Source organism: Narcine bancroftii, chromosome 2, assembly GCF_036971445.1.
Source record: "Narcine bancroftii isolate sNarBan1 chromosome 2, sNarBan1.hap1, whole genome shotgun sequence".
NCBI classification, from domain to species: domain Eukaryota; kingdom Metazoa; phylum Chordata; class Chondrichthyes; order Torpediniformes; family Narcinidae; genus Narcine; species Narcine bancroftii.
The window spans coordinates 358,065,841-358,079,181 of record NC_091470.1 but is presented as its reverse complement, the minus strand read 5'-3'; the positions used below and the strand labels follow the sequence as shown (position 1 = coordinate 358,079,181).

The 13,341-nt window shown below is 39.8% G+C and overlaps 1 protein-coding gene across 1 annotated transcript in view; it reads left to right on the top strand.

Moving 5' to 3' along the window:
- The window catches only part of LOC138753129 (piezo-type mechanosensitive ion channel component 2-like), a 224,482-nt gene that overhangs the window by 121,920 nt on the left and 89,221 nt on the right, over window positions 1-13,341 (top strand). Inside the window, exons 36-39 of the mRNA XM_069915705.1 lie at window positions 760-833; window positions 1,632-1,770; window positions 6,579-6,745; window positions 10,797-10,996. Of these exons, the coding sequence (XP_069771806.1) occupies window positions 760-833; window positions 1,632-1,770; window positions 6,579-6,745; window positions 10,797-10,996 (580 nt within the window). The remainder of the gene's footprint in view (window positions 1-759; window positions 834-1,631; window positions 1,771-6,578; window positions 6,746-10,796; window positions 10,997-13,341) is intronic.

The window sequence follows — 13,341 nt, the reverse complement described above, 5'->3', positions numbered from 1 at the left end:
GTCAGGGTTCCAGCAGCAATGTATTTAGACACCAAGGGGAAATGAGGTTTGGAGCAAGGCTTGAAGATCCCGAGCAAACAATGAGAAGCTGGAGGAGGTCAAGCAGTGGGTCTGGGTAGAAGTGGTCAGTTAGCATTTCCTGTTGGGATCCTCTATCGAGACTAAAGTCGGCATGGGATGTAGATCTCATATACTTTCAGGAACATTTGTGAGAGGGGTTGTTCCTCTTTCGTCAGGTGCTGTTGCCCTTCGCCGTGGTAGATGTTGTTGTTGGAAGATGCTGCAGAGGAAACCTGGGTGAGTTGCTACAGTGAATTTTGCAGATGGTGCAGACTGCAGTGAACATGGGCCGATTGAGTATTCAAGCCGGTGAAAGTTATTGGTAGCATTAGATAAGATAAGTTGAAGTCTAGCTATATTTGCCTCCCCAGTCATGCTAAATATTTATAAGGCTTTAGATTTTTCATAGGGTGCTGTATTACGGAGTACGAAACCCTGTTTAAAGGAGGGAATAATAAAACCGGTAACAGCAGACGTGTTAGTCTGACATTGGTAATGGGAAGCTGCTTGAAATTATAATGAGGAACATGATAATTAAGACACAGAAATTGATAATAATGGATATTGAGCAGTGAAAATGGATTTATGACGGAAATCATTGGAATTAGGCTCTAAAATTCGGAGTTACGGTCTCAAAATGAGATGAAATGAAAGGAAAGCTCTCCAATCAGAGGGTTGATGAATCTCTGGAATTTTCAGACCCAAAGGACGATGGAGGTTCAGTCACTGAGCTCATTCAAAGCAGGTCAATAGAGGAATTGGGGGACATAGAAGTGAGAAAAGGAAGCTATGGTCTTGTTGAGTAATAGAGCAGGCTGCATCTATCCACGACCACAGATAGATTCATTTCAAATAACTACTAGAACCATATAAGTCTACAGCACAGAAGCAGTCCCCTTCGGCCCTTCTAGTCTGTGCTGAACCTTTTTTTTGTTGCCTTGTCCCACTCAATCTGCACCCAGTCCATAGTCCTGCAGACCTCTCCATGAACCTGTCCAAATTATTCTTAAGAGTTAAAATTGAGCCCGTGTTCACCACCTCAGCTGGCGGCTCGTTCCACACTCCCACCACTTTCTGTGTGAGAGTGGAAACCACAAGGGATGAAGAACATAAGGGAATTGAGAAGCCACTCCTACGTCTGAAGTTTTCACGTGAAACAGAAAGGTACTGCTTTTCCGAAAAAACAAATCTTCATTTTGTTTTCGGTATTAATTCTATTTTATTGCAGATATTCTCATATTTCTGGATAAGTTTCTCATGAGAACGGGATTGTGAATACGAATATTCTTCATGTCTTTAGTTGCTACTTTCGGTTTCTTCAGAGAACAGCTAATCATTGCAATGGAATGTTGACTGCAGCATGGTTTCAGAATATTTGGAAAAAATAGGGAGAGGTGGAGTAAATTCTAGATTCGAGTGAAACACAAAAGTCTGCAGACGCTGTGGTTGTAGTAAACACACAGAAATGCTGGATGAACTCAGCAGATCTCGCAGCATCCATGGGAGGCAAAGATATATAACCGACCTTTCGTGTCTGAGCCCGTCTTCTTTCTGGTCTTACTAAATTCTAGATCCACTCTGCTGGAACGGTGTCAGGTTTGCTGATGTTTCATTCCCCTTTCTTTTGGGCAGATCATGTTGCAATCGAATGCGAGGAGTCCGAGGAACTACCCGCACCTGAAGAAGTGCACAAACACTCTAATGCACCAGGTACGACAGACCCCTTGCAAAGGAAGGTAGACAGAGGAATGCCATCTGTGCTCAATCCTGGGTTAAAACGTCATGCAATAAAACCACTAGTATCTGAAATCTAAGCAGCCGGCAGCTTCAAGCAACCGGCAAAAAATTGGGGAAAATAAATGTTAAAAATTAAAATAAATTCGAATAAAATAGCACAGGGCAATAATTTTTTTTCCAAAAGATTGACCTCCTGAAAGAAAATTGGGGATTATAATAGTCAACTTCAAGATGAACAAAAAGATAATTTCAGATCAGCTGTATTATGTAGGAAATTGGAGAAGCATTAAATTAACATTTCTTGAATTTAGCACGTTTAATCACATAATGATGGTGACTCATTGCATTTAGTTCAACGGACCTAAAAATGTTTTGTTGCTGATTTTCATTTGTACTCAGCATCTGATGCCTCTCGTGTCAGGGTCCAACAATAGTCGGCCAGTATCGATGGATTCTTGATACCACTTTTCCATGGTCGCAGTGTCCTGGTGAAACCTTTCACCGTGCTCATCACTGACTGGATCACTGTACTGAATCTTCCTGAATACATATATTGTTAAGTATATTCACTATGTTATTGCCTGAAGAACATGCGCATCAACATGCGTCCAATCTATAATCAATGTAATGCACAGCATCTATATATGTGAGACCTGCTTTTATAGCCTGTCTGCATCTATCTTGACTTAACATGCCCAGGCCTAAGACATCATTTGCAGAGCATCTGCACTGAGTGCATTCTGAGGCATGTTTGGACTGAACAAATCAGCTTGCTTTATGGGCAATATACTAGTAGACTTAAAATATGACAAGAAATCACAAAAATAGGTTTCATTTTTTAAAAAACAGTACGTGATAGGAACGTTCTAAGGAGATTTTCATGATTAGCAGTCCAAAATCCATAAAATATACCCAAAAGTGTTCAGGATGCAATCGGCAATAAAATACACAAGCTTAAAATTGTAAAAGTAAATGTACTTTGAAGTCACACTTAAACCTTTGGTGAAGATGGGAGCAAATATTCAACCAGCGGAGGGCTTTGGTTGTGCTTTGTTCGTAGCAGCTGTTTGAATAAAGTTGAGTGAAACAGCGTCAGCCAGGATCTTGCTCATCATTGGGGTGAATCTCATAAAGTGTCTCATTATCCCTGCTTTGTAAAAGTTACCCCGGTCAGAGGGTTTCTCCTGTAAACTTGGGTATAGGGTGGGGTGGATGGGTGTTGAGTATCTATAATGTTATAATGGAATTGTGAATATATGAGTATTCATGTCTTTACATTTAAATATAATTTTTTGTGAATATTTTATTTAAAAATTTAAAACCACAATACATTTAATTAACAAATTGATACATGTGGTATATGAACAACCCCTCCTCCCTCCTTCCCCACCACCCACCTCCCTCCCAAACACCCCTAAGAAAGGAAGAAAGGGGATTATCAATGAATATATAAATTCAAAGCACCATCAGGACGAGTCATTGAGCGTTCAAATTTTCAAACCAACTTGTTGTAAATATGGGCTCCATATTTTCAAAAAAGAATAATATTTATCACATAAACTATGTTATTTTCTCAAAAGGAATACAAGATCTTATTTCAGTATGCCATCTCTGCATCCCCAAATCCATATTAGACTTCCAAGTAATAGCTACACACTTCCTTGGAACAGTTAAACCCAATTGTAAAAATTCAATTCGATACATAGGTAACCTTAATTTTAAACTAAACATTTTAACATTTCCTAATAAAAATAACATTGGGTCTAATGGAAGTTTAGTCTTTAACACTTGCTCTAAAGATAGTCAAATTTGTATCCAAAATGGCTTAATGCCAAGTCGAAAGAAATAACCTATTTCTGATTGAAATCTAAAAGATAATTCTGAAGAAATTAAATCTTTTTTTTAATTTTTGAGGTGTTGAACATAATTAAAGCAGAAAATTATATTGTACTAATCTACATCAATAATTTTAGTCATATTACCTTTACATATCATTCTCCATTAAATATAAATTTATTGTTCGACTTTCGAGCCACTCGTGGAGGGGGAGGAACCTGCAGAGGCAGCGACGGTTAAATGTTTTATAAGAATGTGACAGAAAGTGAAGTGCTTTAAGGTTTATATATTCAAGCAGGTGAAGTTTGTTCAGTGTAGTATATTTTGTCTTTTAAAAGTTTATTCTAATGCAAGTCTATTAGGGCATTATAAGAGTAAGTCTCAAGCAACACTTATTCGGCATGGGTGCTGAGTACCAGGGGTTTTGCTGTAGTTAGAGCCACTTACCTCAGTGTCCATACAGTAAAAAAAATCTCACAAATGCAGACTAGATTCTCTTATTTCATTTTAATGATGAGGGAAGAATATGAGATCCAACATCTGATGTGCCAAAATCATGGAATCATTATGACAGAAAGAGCCTTTGTGCCCCTTCCCCTGTAAAGCAATCTATTCATGGCCCTTCTCTGACTCTCTCCCTACAGTCCTTTCCCTTGTGTCAATTTTATTTCAACCGCCTGAGTCATGCTTTTATGCAAAAAAAATCGACACCAGAAAAATTTCCCACATCCTCCACACCCTTTTCCTTACTTTTACAGTAACAGAATAATCCTTCATGACTTTGTTTCATCGACTGAAAATGACACAATTTCTCACATTAGATTGCATACATTCAAAATAATTTCCTTCAAATAAGTAAGCTCCATCTAATCATGTACGACATTTTTCCAAGTAATTGCCAAACATTTTCTAGCCACAGCTGGAGCCAATCTCAAAAAAAGCAATTTGAAATTCATTTAATTTTAACTCAAAGCTCAATTTCTTAATATAACCCAACAAAAATACCAAAGGGTCAAGTGAAAATTTCAATTTAAAAATAGCTTCTAAAAGTTCCTTAAATCTACCCCAAAAATGTTTCACCTCTCATATAACCAAGTAGAATATAAAAAAAAAAACAACTTCCTTATGACATCTGAAACATAAATCAGAAGAAATAAACTTATATGTCCTTAATTTCTCTGGAGTTAAATATAACTGATGAAGAGAATTATAATGAACCAATCTGTACAATTTTAGTCATACACTATCCTCATCCAATCATCTTGAGAAATAGATGTGGACAAATCTTTTTCCCATTTATAAACATTCGGCTTAATCATTTTATTCTGCAATAAAGCATACATCTCAGATATACATCCTTTCTTACCACCACCAGTAAGTAAAATTTCAAATTTAGACCTCCTTGGTAGCTGTAATGTATGCCCAAAATTATCCAACTAATTTGAGAATTCAGCGATGGCATTTGGAAATGAGATCTTGTACTCCAAAGGAAAAGATAACATATAATTTATGTAATAGCTATTCTTTTTTTTTTGTTAAAACCTGGAGCCCATATTTGGAATATATGGGGTTGAATTATTAATCTTTTTCCCATGCACTGATGGTGTTGCTCCAAACCATGGCAAATAATAGGAGATTGTTATGTTAATTGATCTCCTCTTCTTTCTTTCCATTTTTTTCTTTTCTTCCTTTTCTTTTGGGGAAGTTAAGAGGGGGTTTGGGAGGGGTGGGTGGGTTAGGGTAGGGGGATGGGGGGATTGTAAGGGGTAAAAATATCATCTATGTATTGTTTTATTTGATTGTATTGTTATCTTTATCATGCTTAATAAATAACATTTGAAACAATAAAATAACATATACAGCCCCAAACACTGTAACAAATCAGGGAAAGGGGGAATTACCCAGACACAGTATTACAAGTACCAGTCACATCCCCTTAGATAATTATCACAGAATTGGTGAATGGTTCGGAGCAGGATTGTCCTCTCAGCCAGGCTAGACAGTTTGGGCCTGTAATCCTTGGAATTTGGAAAAATACGAGGTGATCCTCGGGGGGCTTGAAAGGGTAGATGGTGGGAGTTGGGGAGAGTCGCAAACAAAGGCTACAGAATAAACGGGCCTTTGTTTAATGCTGAGGAACACAGAGGGCAGTGAACCTCTGAACTTCTTGGCCTCTGAGGGTCTTGGAGCCCAGATCACCAGATATATCTAAGATGGAGATGGATGAATATTTGAAAGATTGAGGAATTGAATATTATGGGGAATGGAAACAAAACAGGAGTGAAGGCCACAATTGGATTAAATGGCAGAATGGGCTTCAAGGGCCTAGTGCTCCTTCTTCGATTTTCTCATAACATTTTATTTTAAAATATATCAAATACATCTTTTGCCTCCTAATGCTGCTTCATGTACAATATTCCACTGATCTGATTAACGTATAAAATTACAGCACAGGCCCTGTAGTTCATGATGTTGTCCAGGCCTATGTAAATCTATTCCACAACAATCTAATCTTTCCCTCCCTCACACCCATAACCCTCTGTTTCCTTACATCCCCATGCCGATCTAAGAGTCTTTAGAATGTCCACCTCCTGGACATCTGTTTAAGGTGAGTGGAGGGAAGTTTAGGGGAGATGGCAGAGGTATGTTTCTTTTTAAACTCAGAGCGTGAATGGTCGTGGAGGCTAGTACATTTAAAATCCTCGTCGATGGACACATCAATGGTTATGGGTGTGAGGGAGAGAAGGATTAGATTGCTATGGAGCTGATGTACATTGGTCAGCACATCAATGTGGACTGAAGGGCCTGAACTGTATTGGAATGTCCTACAGTTTTGAATTTTCAACGATTTTCCCTTGGACTGAAAATCCCAAGGTAGTCCGTGCTCTGATGGGATGTTTCATAACTGAATATGTACTTAACATAATCAATTTCTCTGTTTCCAGATAATGTTATCAAGAGAGTGTTTAACCTCCTGAAGTTCACTTGGGTTCTCTTCTTGGCTTTGATGGATAGTTTTACGAAATGGCTAAATTCAATCTCAAAGGAATGCATTGATATATCTACTGTGCTGAGAATAGAGAGGTGCATGCTCACAAGGGAAGTGAAGAAGGTAGGGAACATTAACGTCATTTTGCCTCAAATTATATTTAACTTCCTGCTGGTTTAGACTGTTGTGAGAGCCAGTAACTCTCTCTACCCACCATAATCAGATCAGACTTAAATTATTTTTGTTTACCCCTTTCTTTAAGCAGATGTAGCAAAGTCTCCCAGACACAATGTAGCGTGATCAATGACCACCTGCAGACACGAATCAAGCAAAGGCTTTATTAATCAGAAAACCCAGGCATCCCTCTACATGTTCTACTTCCTTGTGTTTCTACAGTGACCTATTCCTTCAAGAAGGAACCATCCATCTCTAGGAGCTGTGGGGAACATTTCGTTTGTAGCCTTAAGGTCTCTTCCAGCTTGCTGGATCAATTACAGAAATCTGCTCAGTTGCACCAGGACATCTGCTGTACCAAACTTCCCACAACCCTCATCGACATCCCAAGTGATATTTAAAAAGGAGAAATGGCACAGGTTCAATATTATGCAGTTTGATCATTAGGTCCTTTGGATGATACAGGGGTAATTAGCAATCCATCCAAGGCAGCTGTGAGGGAGGAGACCAGGGCTCTCTGCCTTTATTTGGGGATCTTATGGGAGGGGGCTACAGGTGCAGAATGCGGGCCAGCCTGCCCTGCCCAGTGAGGACACGCCCACAGTACCATGTTCCACCACACACAGCTCATTTACAACGTGTAACCATAGAATTGGATGATACAGGTCACATGTAATTATGCTCAGGGTATATGACTTGTGATTTCCAGGAATGAAAGGATTATCATACGAGAAGCATTTCACAGCTCTTGGCCTATACTTGTTGGAATTCAGGAGTTTTTTTTGGGGGGGGAAGGTCTCATTGAAACATTTCGAATGTTGAAAGGTACAGACAGAGCAGATGCAGAAAGGTTGTTTCCAGTGATGGATTTAGGCCTAAGCTAAACAAGCTGCAGTTTAGGGCCTCACGACCCATAGGGACCTAAAAAAAAAATCAGCATTTTTTGTTGTAAAATTCTATGTGAACTTACTGAGAGCAACCATGTCTCAAGAAAAACTGTCTGCCGCTTAGAATCGTGTGCATTTGAGGACACAATTCTGCTGTTGTGAAATCAAGGAAGAAAATGTTTTAAGTTGTAGGCCTATCTGATGTCATTTTTCTGATTTTTGCAAACAAGTTTATTATTACTTATATTAATAAAAGTTATCCTGATTACTTATTTTGTATATATATTAATATATGTTTAAATTATTATAAAAATTACATTTAAATATTGTTTCCAGGCTATATTATATTATAATCTTTGATAAAGATCAACCCAACCAATGATAAATTTTCATTTCAAAATAATTTGTAATTTTCACTTTAAATGCCTTGCCAATAAAGAATTAAAAGGCATATATGTTTTCAAGTTTTGTGAGACCCTTTGGCATTTTTTTTTAAATAAGGGGCCTCCAAGCTTGTTATAGCTTAGGGCCTCACCACGTCTGAATATGGTTCTGGTTGTTTCCCGTGGTGGGAGAGTCTGGGACAAGAGGGCACAACTTCAGGATTGAAAGGCGTCCGCTGAGAACAGAGATGTGGAGGAATTTCTTCAGCCAAAGGGTCGTAAATCTGAGGAATGTGTTGCAACAAGCAACTGTGGGAGGCCAGGTCATTGTGTGTATTTAAAACAGAGATTGTTTAGCCAGGGCATCAAATGTTAAGGGGAGAAGGCTGGGCAGTGGGGCTGAGTGGGAAAATGGATCGGCTTGTGATTAAATGGTGGGGCAGACTCGATGAGCTGAATAGCCTATTTCTGATTCTATGTTTTCTGGTCTTATGACATTAAGTTGTCATGAACACTGAGTTCCACCAGTGATCATTCAAAGGTTACACATTATAAATGTGCAATCCATAAACATTAATCCATTATTTTTTGACCAACCAGGGATGAGGCCCCTGCCCATCTACAGTATCAAATTCATTCATTCACTCAGCACTCATCCTCCCAAGGATTTCTTGTACGCAGCAGGCCTGTTTTCTTTTCCTGCATCTCCAGTGCCAACACACTTCCCTGTGTTTCTACAGTGACCTATTCCTTCAGGAAGGAACCATCCATCTCTAGGAGCTGTGGGAAACATTTTGTTTGTAGCCATAAGATCTCTTCCAGCTTGCTGGATCAATTACAGAAATCTGCTCAGCTGCACCAGGACATCTGCTGTCCCAAACTTCCCACAACCTTCATCGACATCCCAAGTGATATTTAAAAAGGAAAAATGGCACAGGTTCAATATTATGCAGTTTGATCATCAGGTCCTTTGGATGATACAGGGGTAATTAGCAATCCATCCAAATAGGTATCAAATCCACAGAGCAACCATTCTGCCCACACTCCCTGTCTGCTTGAGGCCCAACTCTGGAGTTCAGTGCTAGGGAGTGGCAGGCCATCTGTTTGGAATGGATGGGAAATGAGTAAGATGCCAGCCTGTCGGGACTCTGGTCAGGAGCTAGTCCTGGGAGCCACGGGAAAGTGTTTTCAAACAAAACTTGCCAGAGTTGCTCAGTGCTCAAGCCAGCAGGTTTCTGCCATTCAATGCATCAAAGGATTGCACTTGCAAATGTTGGGCTCTTAAATAAAGTGATGCCTATCTACCCATTTGAACTTGTTGCTCTAGAATGACATCATGTCCTTCTCCTTGTACCTCGCTAATGTTTGGTTAATTTGTTTAATGTTTGACAGTATGATTAATGCAACACTATTACAGCGCCATCAACTTGGTTTGGAATCTGGCACTGTCTGTAAGGATAGACGCTGTCTGTGTCGATTTCCTCCAGGTGTTCCAGATCCCTCCCACCCTCCACAAACGTACACGGTTTGGAAGTTCATTGGGTATTTGGGTGGCATATGCTCATGGGCAAGAGGGGCCTGTTACTGTGTTGTATAACAAGTCATGTAACATAGGGAGGAGACTTTTTTTGTAATTATTCTCAGATACAAATATTCCAGGGAAATAATTCATTTATAGACATGTTTTTCTCTTTCACAGGAAGATGATGCGTTTCAAACAAAGTTTGCTTTCACCATCACATTCATTCTTTCCAGGATAGATTTTTTTTTTATTGAGACTTATACTTATACAAAAAATAAACAATTCAATTAAAAATTGAAATACAAATTACAAGAAAAAAAATATTAATTCAAGGCCCCTACCACAATACAAGCTTGAGGGAAAAAAAACGTACCTGTAGGTATCAAGTGACGACAACCTGGGAATAGACAGCAGAGCATCAAAGCTCATAATGACCCTAGAAATATAGATTATGGTGATGGTCCATAACCAGGTCTCTAGGAAATTAGTATTTGAATCTTTAATGGCATATCTAATTTTTTTTCTCTAAACTTAATATCACTGAACGTGTGCGAGTCGGTGGAGTGTTATCTTTCCATTTGATCAATAAAAGATAAAATTCAGTTTTGAGTTGGAGTCAGTAAAACGTCATCATCTTGAAACGATCTGAATAGAGCAATTAAAGGGCAAGGTTCCAAGTTAACCTTAAGAATCACCGGTAATGTTTGAAAGATACCTTTCCAAACCTTTTCCAATCTATGGTAAGTCCACAACATGTGAATCAAAGAAGCATCACCAATTTTATATTTGTCACATAGAGGATTTATATCAGAATAACAAAAAGATCATTTAACTTTAGACATATGCACTCTATGGACCACTTTAAATTGCAATGAGCAATGCCGTGCACAAAAAGGGAGGTCGTAGTAATCAAATTACAATCAGTTCCACACCCCATCAGAGAATGATTCAAATCCTGTTCCCAGTCTTTCTTGATCTTAACTAATGAGGCTATTCTTAAATCAAGCAAATTGTTATAAATAATTGATAGTTGTAAATCAAAAAGTAAATCAAGAATCTTTGCCTCGGGAATTTGCGGAAAGTTGGGGATCTGAGATTGTACAAAATGTCCAACTTGTAAATATCTAAAAAAATAGCTATAACCCAGCACATTCTGTGCAAATGAATATTACATAGTTGACTATTCTTCATGATACTTTCTTCTGCAGGGAAATGTTCCATGCCGAGACAGTATCCATAATTACTACAAGTACCAGATGAAGCTGAACAGTTCCCGGGAGTCGGGTCTCGATAGAAGTGATGATGGTGCAAGATGTGCTGCTTTAAATATCCATGAAGGAAACCAGGAACTGGGAGCTCAGAGAATGGACAGCACAGACTCTGGCGCTTCTCATGACAGCCTGTCCAGGTAGTGGCTTGAGTAAAGTATGTTCTGAGCATTCTTTTGTATGTTTCCAAAGGGAATATTCAAGTCAAAGTTTTTAGTTTTGACTGTCGCGCCCAATTCAAATCTGAATTGGGGGGTTATTAATGAAAACCTAAGCTGCAGTGCATTGAAATGACCCTTCAGCTAGGCTGATTACTTAATAAAGGTCACGTTTGTACATATTCTGCTACTCATATCATAGTCTTGTACATATTTTTTTTTAAATGCTGTTCGAACAGGAGATCAGGCAGCATATGTGGAGAGAGAAACGCAATGCCTTCCTCCATGAGGTATTTTTGCACACTAACCTATCATTGGACTGTTCCCTTGTCTCCATACAGAAAACTCCTGCATGAAAAATAAATAGGGTTGTTAAAATGGTGTCAGTATAATACCTGTTCAAAAGCACTAGAGTTCGTTACAGAGGGCCGCAGTTTGTGCTTAATTCAACACACAATCTTCAGACAAAAGCCAAATTGTTGGAGGAAATCAAGGAGTCGAGCAGCGTCGAATTGGTTTCTCCAACAGATTGTTTGTGGCTTCTGATTTCAGCGACTGCGTCTCCTGTGCCTGTTGTTTTTACTGAAGGTGGACACAGACTAGATGCCAGTTGCAGGGATAAGTTCCAGCCCATGAGTGATGAAGCCCAAGGTGAACCCAATATCGGCCAAAGACTTCATTCTTCTTCAACTGATAAGGAGCAGATGTAACAACCAGCTGACTGATCAAAGGGAATGGAAGTTTGGCCTGCCAAGGATGGTCTAATGCACATGGTTAAGTGAAATCAGGTCACCTCGTTACTGGGAGGGTGTAAAAGCTATGGAGAGGGTGCAGAGGACATTTACCAGGATGTTGTCTGGATTGGAGAATGTGTCTTATGAGGTAAGGTTAACAGAGCTGGGGTTTTTTTTCTCTTTGGAGAGCAGAGGGATAGGAGGGGACTTAATAGGGTCTACAAGATTAGGAAAGGCATTGAATGGGTGGACCGCCAGAACCTTTCTTCCAGGGTGAGAGTAGAAAATGCCGGAGGACATCTGTACAAGGTGAGAGGAGGAAAGTTTAGGGACGTCATCAGGAGTACTTTTTTTTTATAAACAGAGTAGTGGGTGCCTGGACTGCATTGCCAGGGGTAGTGGTGGAGGCTGGTACGACAGGGGTAGTGGTGGAGGCTGTTGGACAGGCACACTGTTGCAGAGTTATGGATGTAAAGTTCAGTTTGTTGAATAGGTTTATGTAAGTTGGCACAACATCGAGGGCCTTTACTATGCTGTTATGTTCTATGTTCTAAATACATTGAGAAAGAAAGCAAGTGGGTCAGGTAGGCTGATGTAGAAATGGCCTGGCATTGACAGTATGCATTCCATTTTGGGGTGGTCATTGAGACTTGAGCTCTCCATGTCTTGCTAGTATTGAGGGCAAGGCAAGTCCAAATACTCATTCTCCATTTCCTTAGAGAATTTGGCGGTGAGGTGTTTAACTATCCAGTGAAGGTATGTCTGTGGCAACCCACAGGTGTGCCGGGACGAACCGGCCCCGAATGTTACGCGCGGTCAGCGTGGCAGCCGGAAGTTGGCGTGCGTGCTTGCATTAGCATGACGCAAGTGGTGGGGTGTACGCAGGTTCAACTCTCAGCCTGAAAAGCAAGCGCACAAGTTTTCAATAAACATGCCGTTGTGATACCCGAGCTAGCAGCCTGCGTCTCCAGTGTGTTCAGCGGCTCTCTCACAACTCGCAACCTGCCCACAATACTGTCCATTCTATTATAAGCGAATAGCAATATGCTTCCAGGTACAGTGTGGACAGCTACCTGCAGTTTCTGGCATGCCCAATCCTCTGGTTAGCAAAGGCTTCCATTTTGGGAGACACCTTCCTGCCCTTCAGATTAGAGGCTGAATGGTCACTGTGAATCTGTGGTAAAGCATCAGATTAGAAGTCTACTCCCAGTGCTCAAAGCTAGATCTTCAGTTAAAATGTAGACTGTCATAAATATCAATGACATTGGTTTAGTGGGGAAAATATAACCAGTAATACAACCTTCTTATAACCATATAACAATTACAGTACGGAAACAGGCCATTTCGGCACACACCGAACCAAGTACTCTACTCTAGTCCCACCTACCTGCACCCTACCCATAAATCTCCATTTCCCTCCCATCCATACACCTATCCAATTTTTCATTAAATTACAAAATGGACCCTGCCGCCAGTACTTCTCCCGGAAGCTCATTCCACACAGCCACCAGTCTCAGAGTGAAGAAATTCCCCATCATGTTACTTCTAAACTTTTGCCCCTTAACTCTTGTCATGACTTCTTGTTTCAATCTC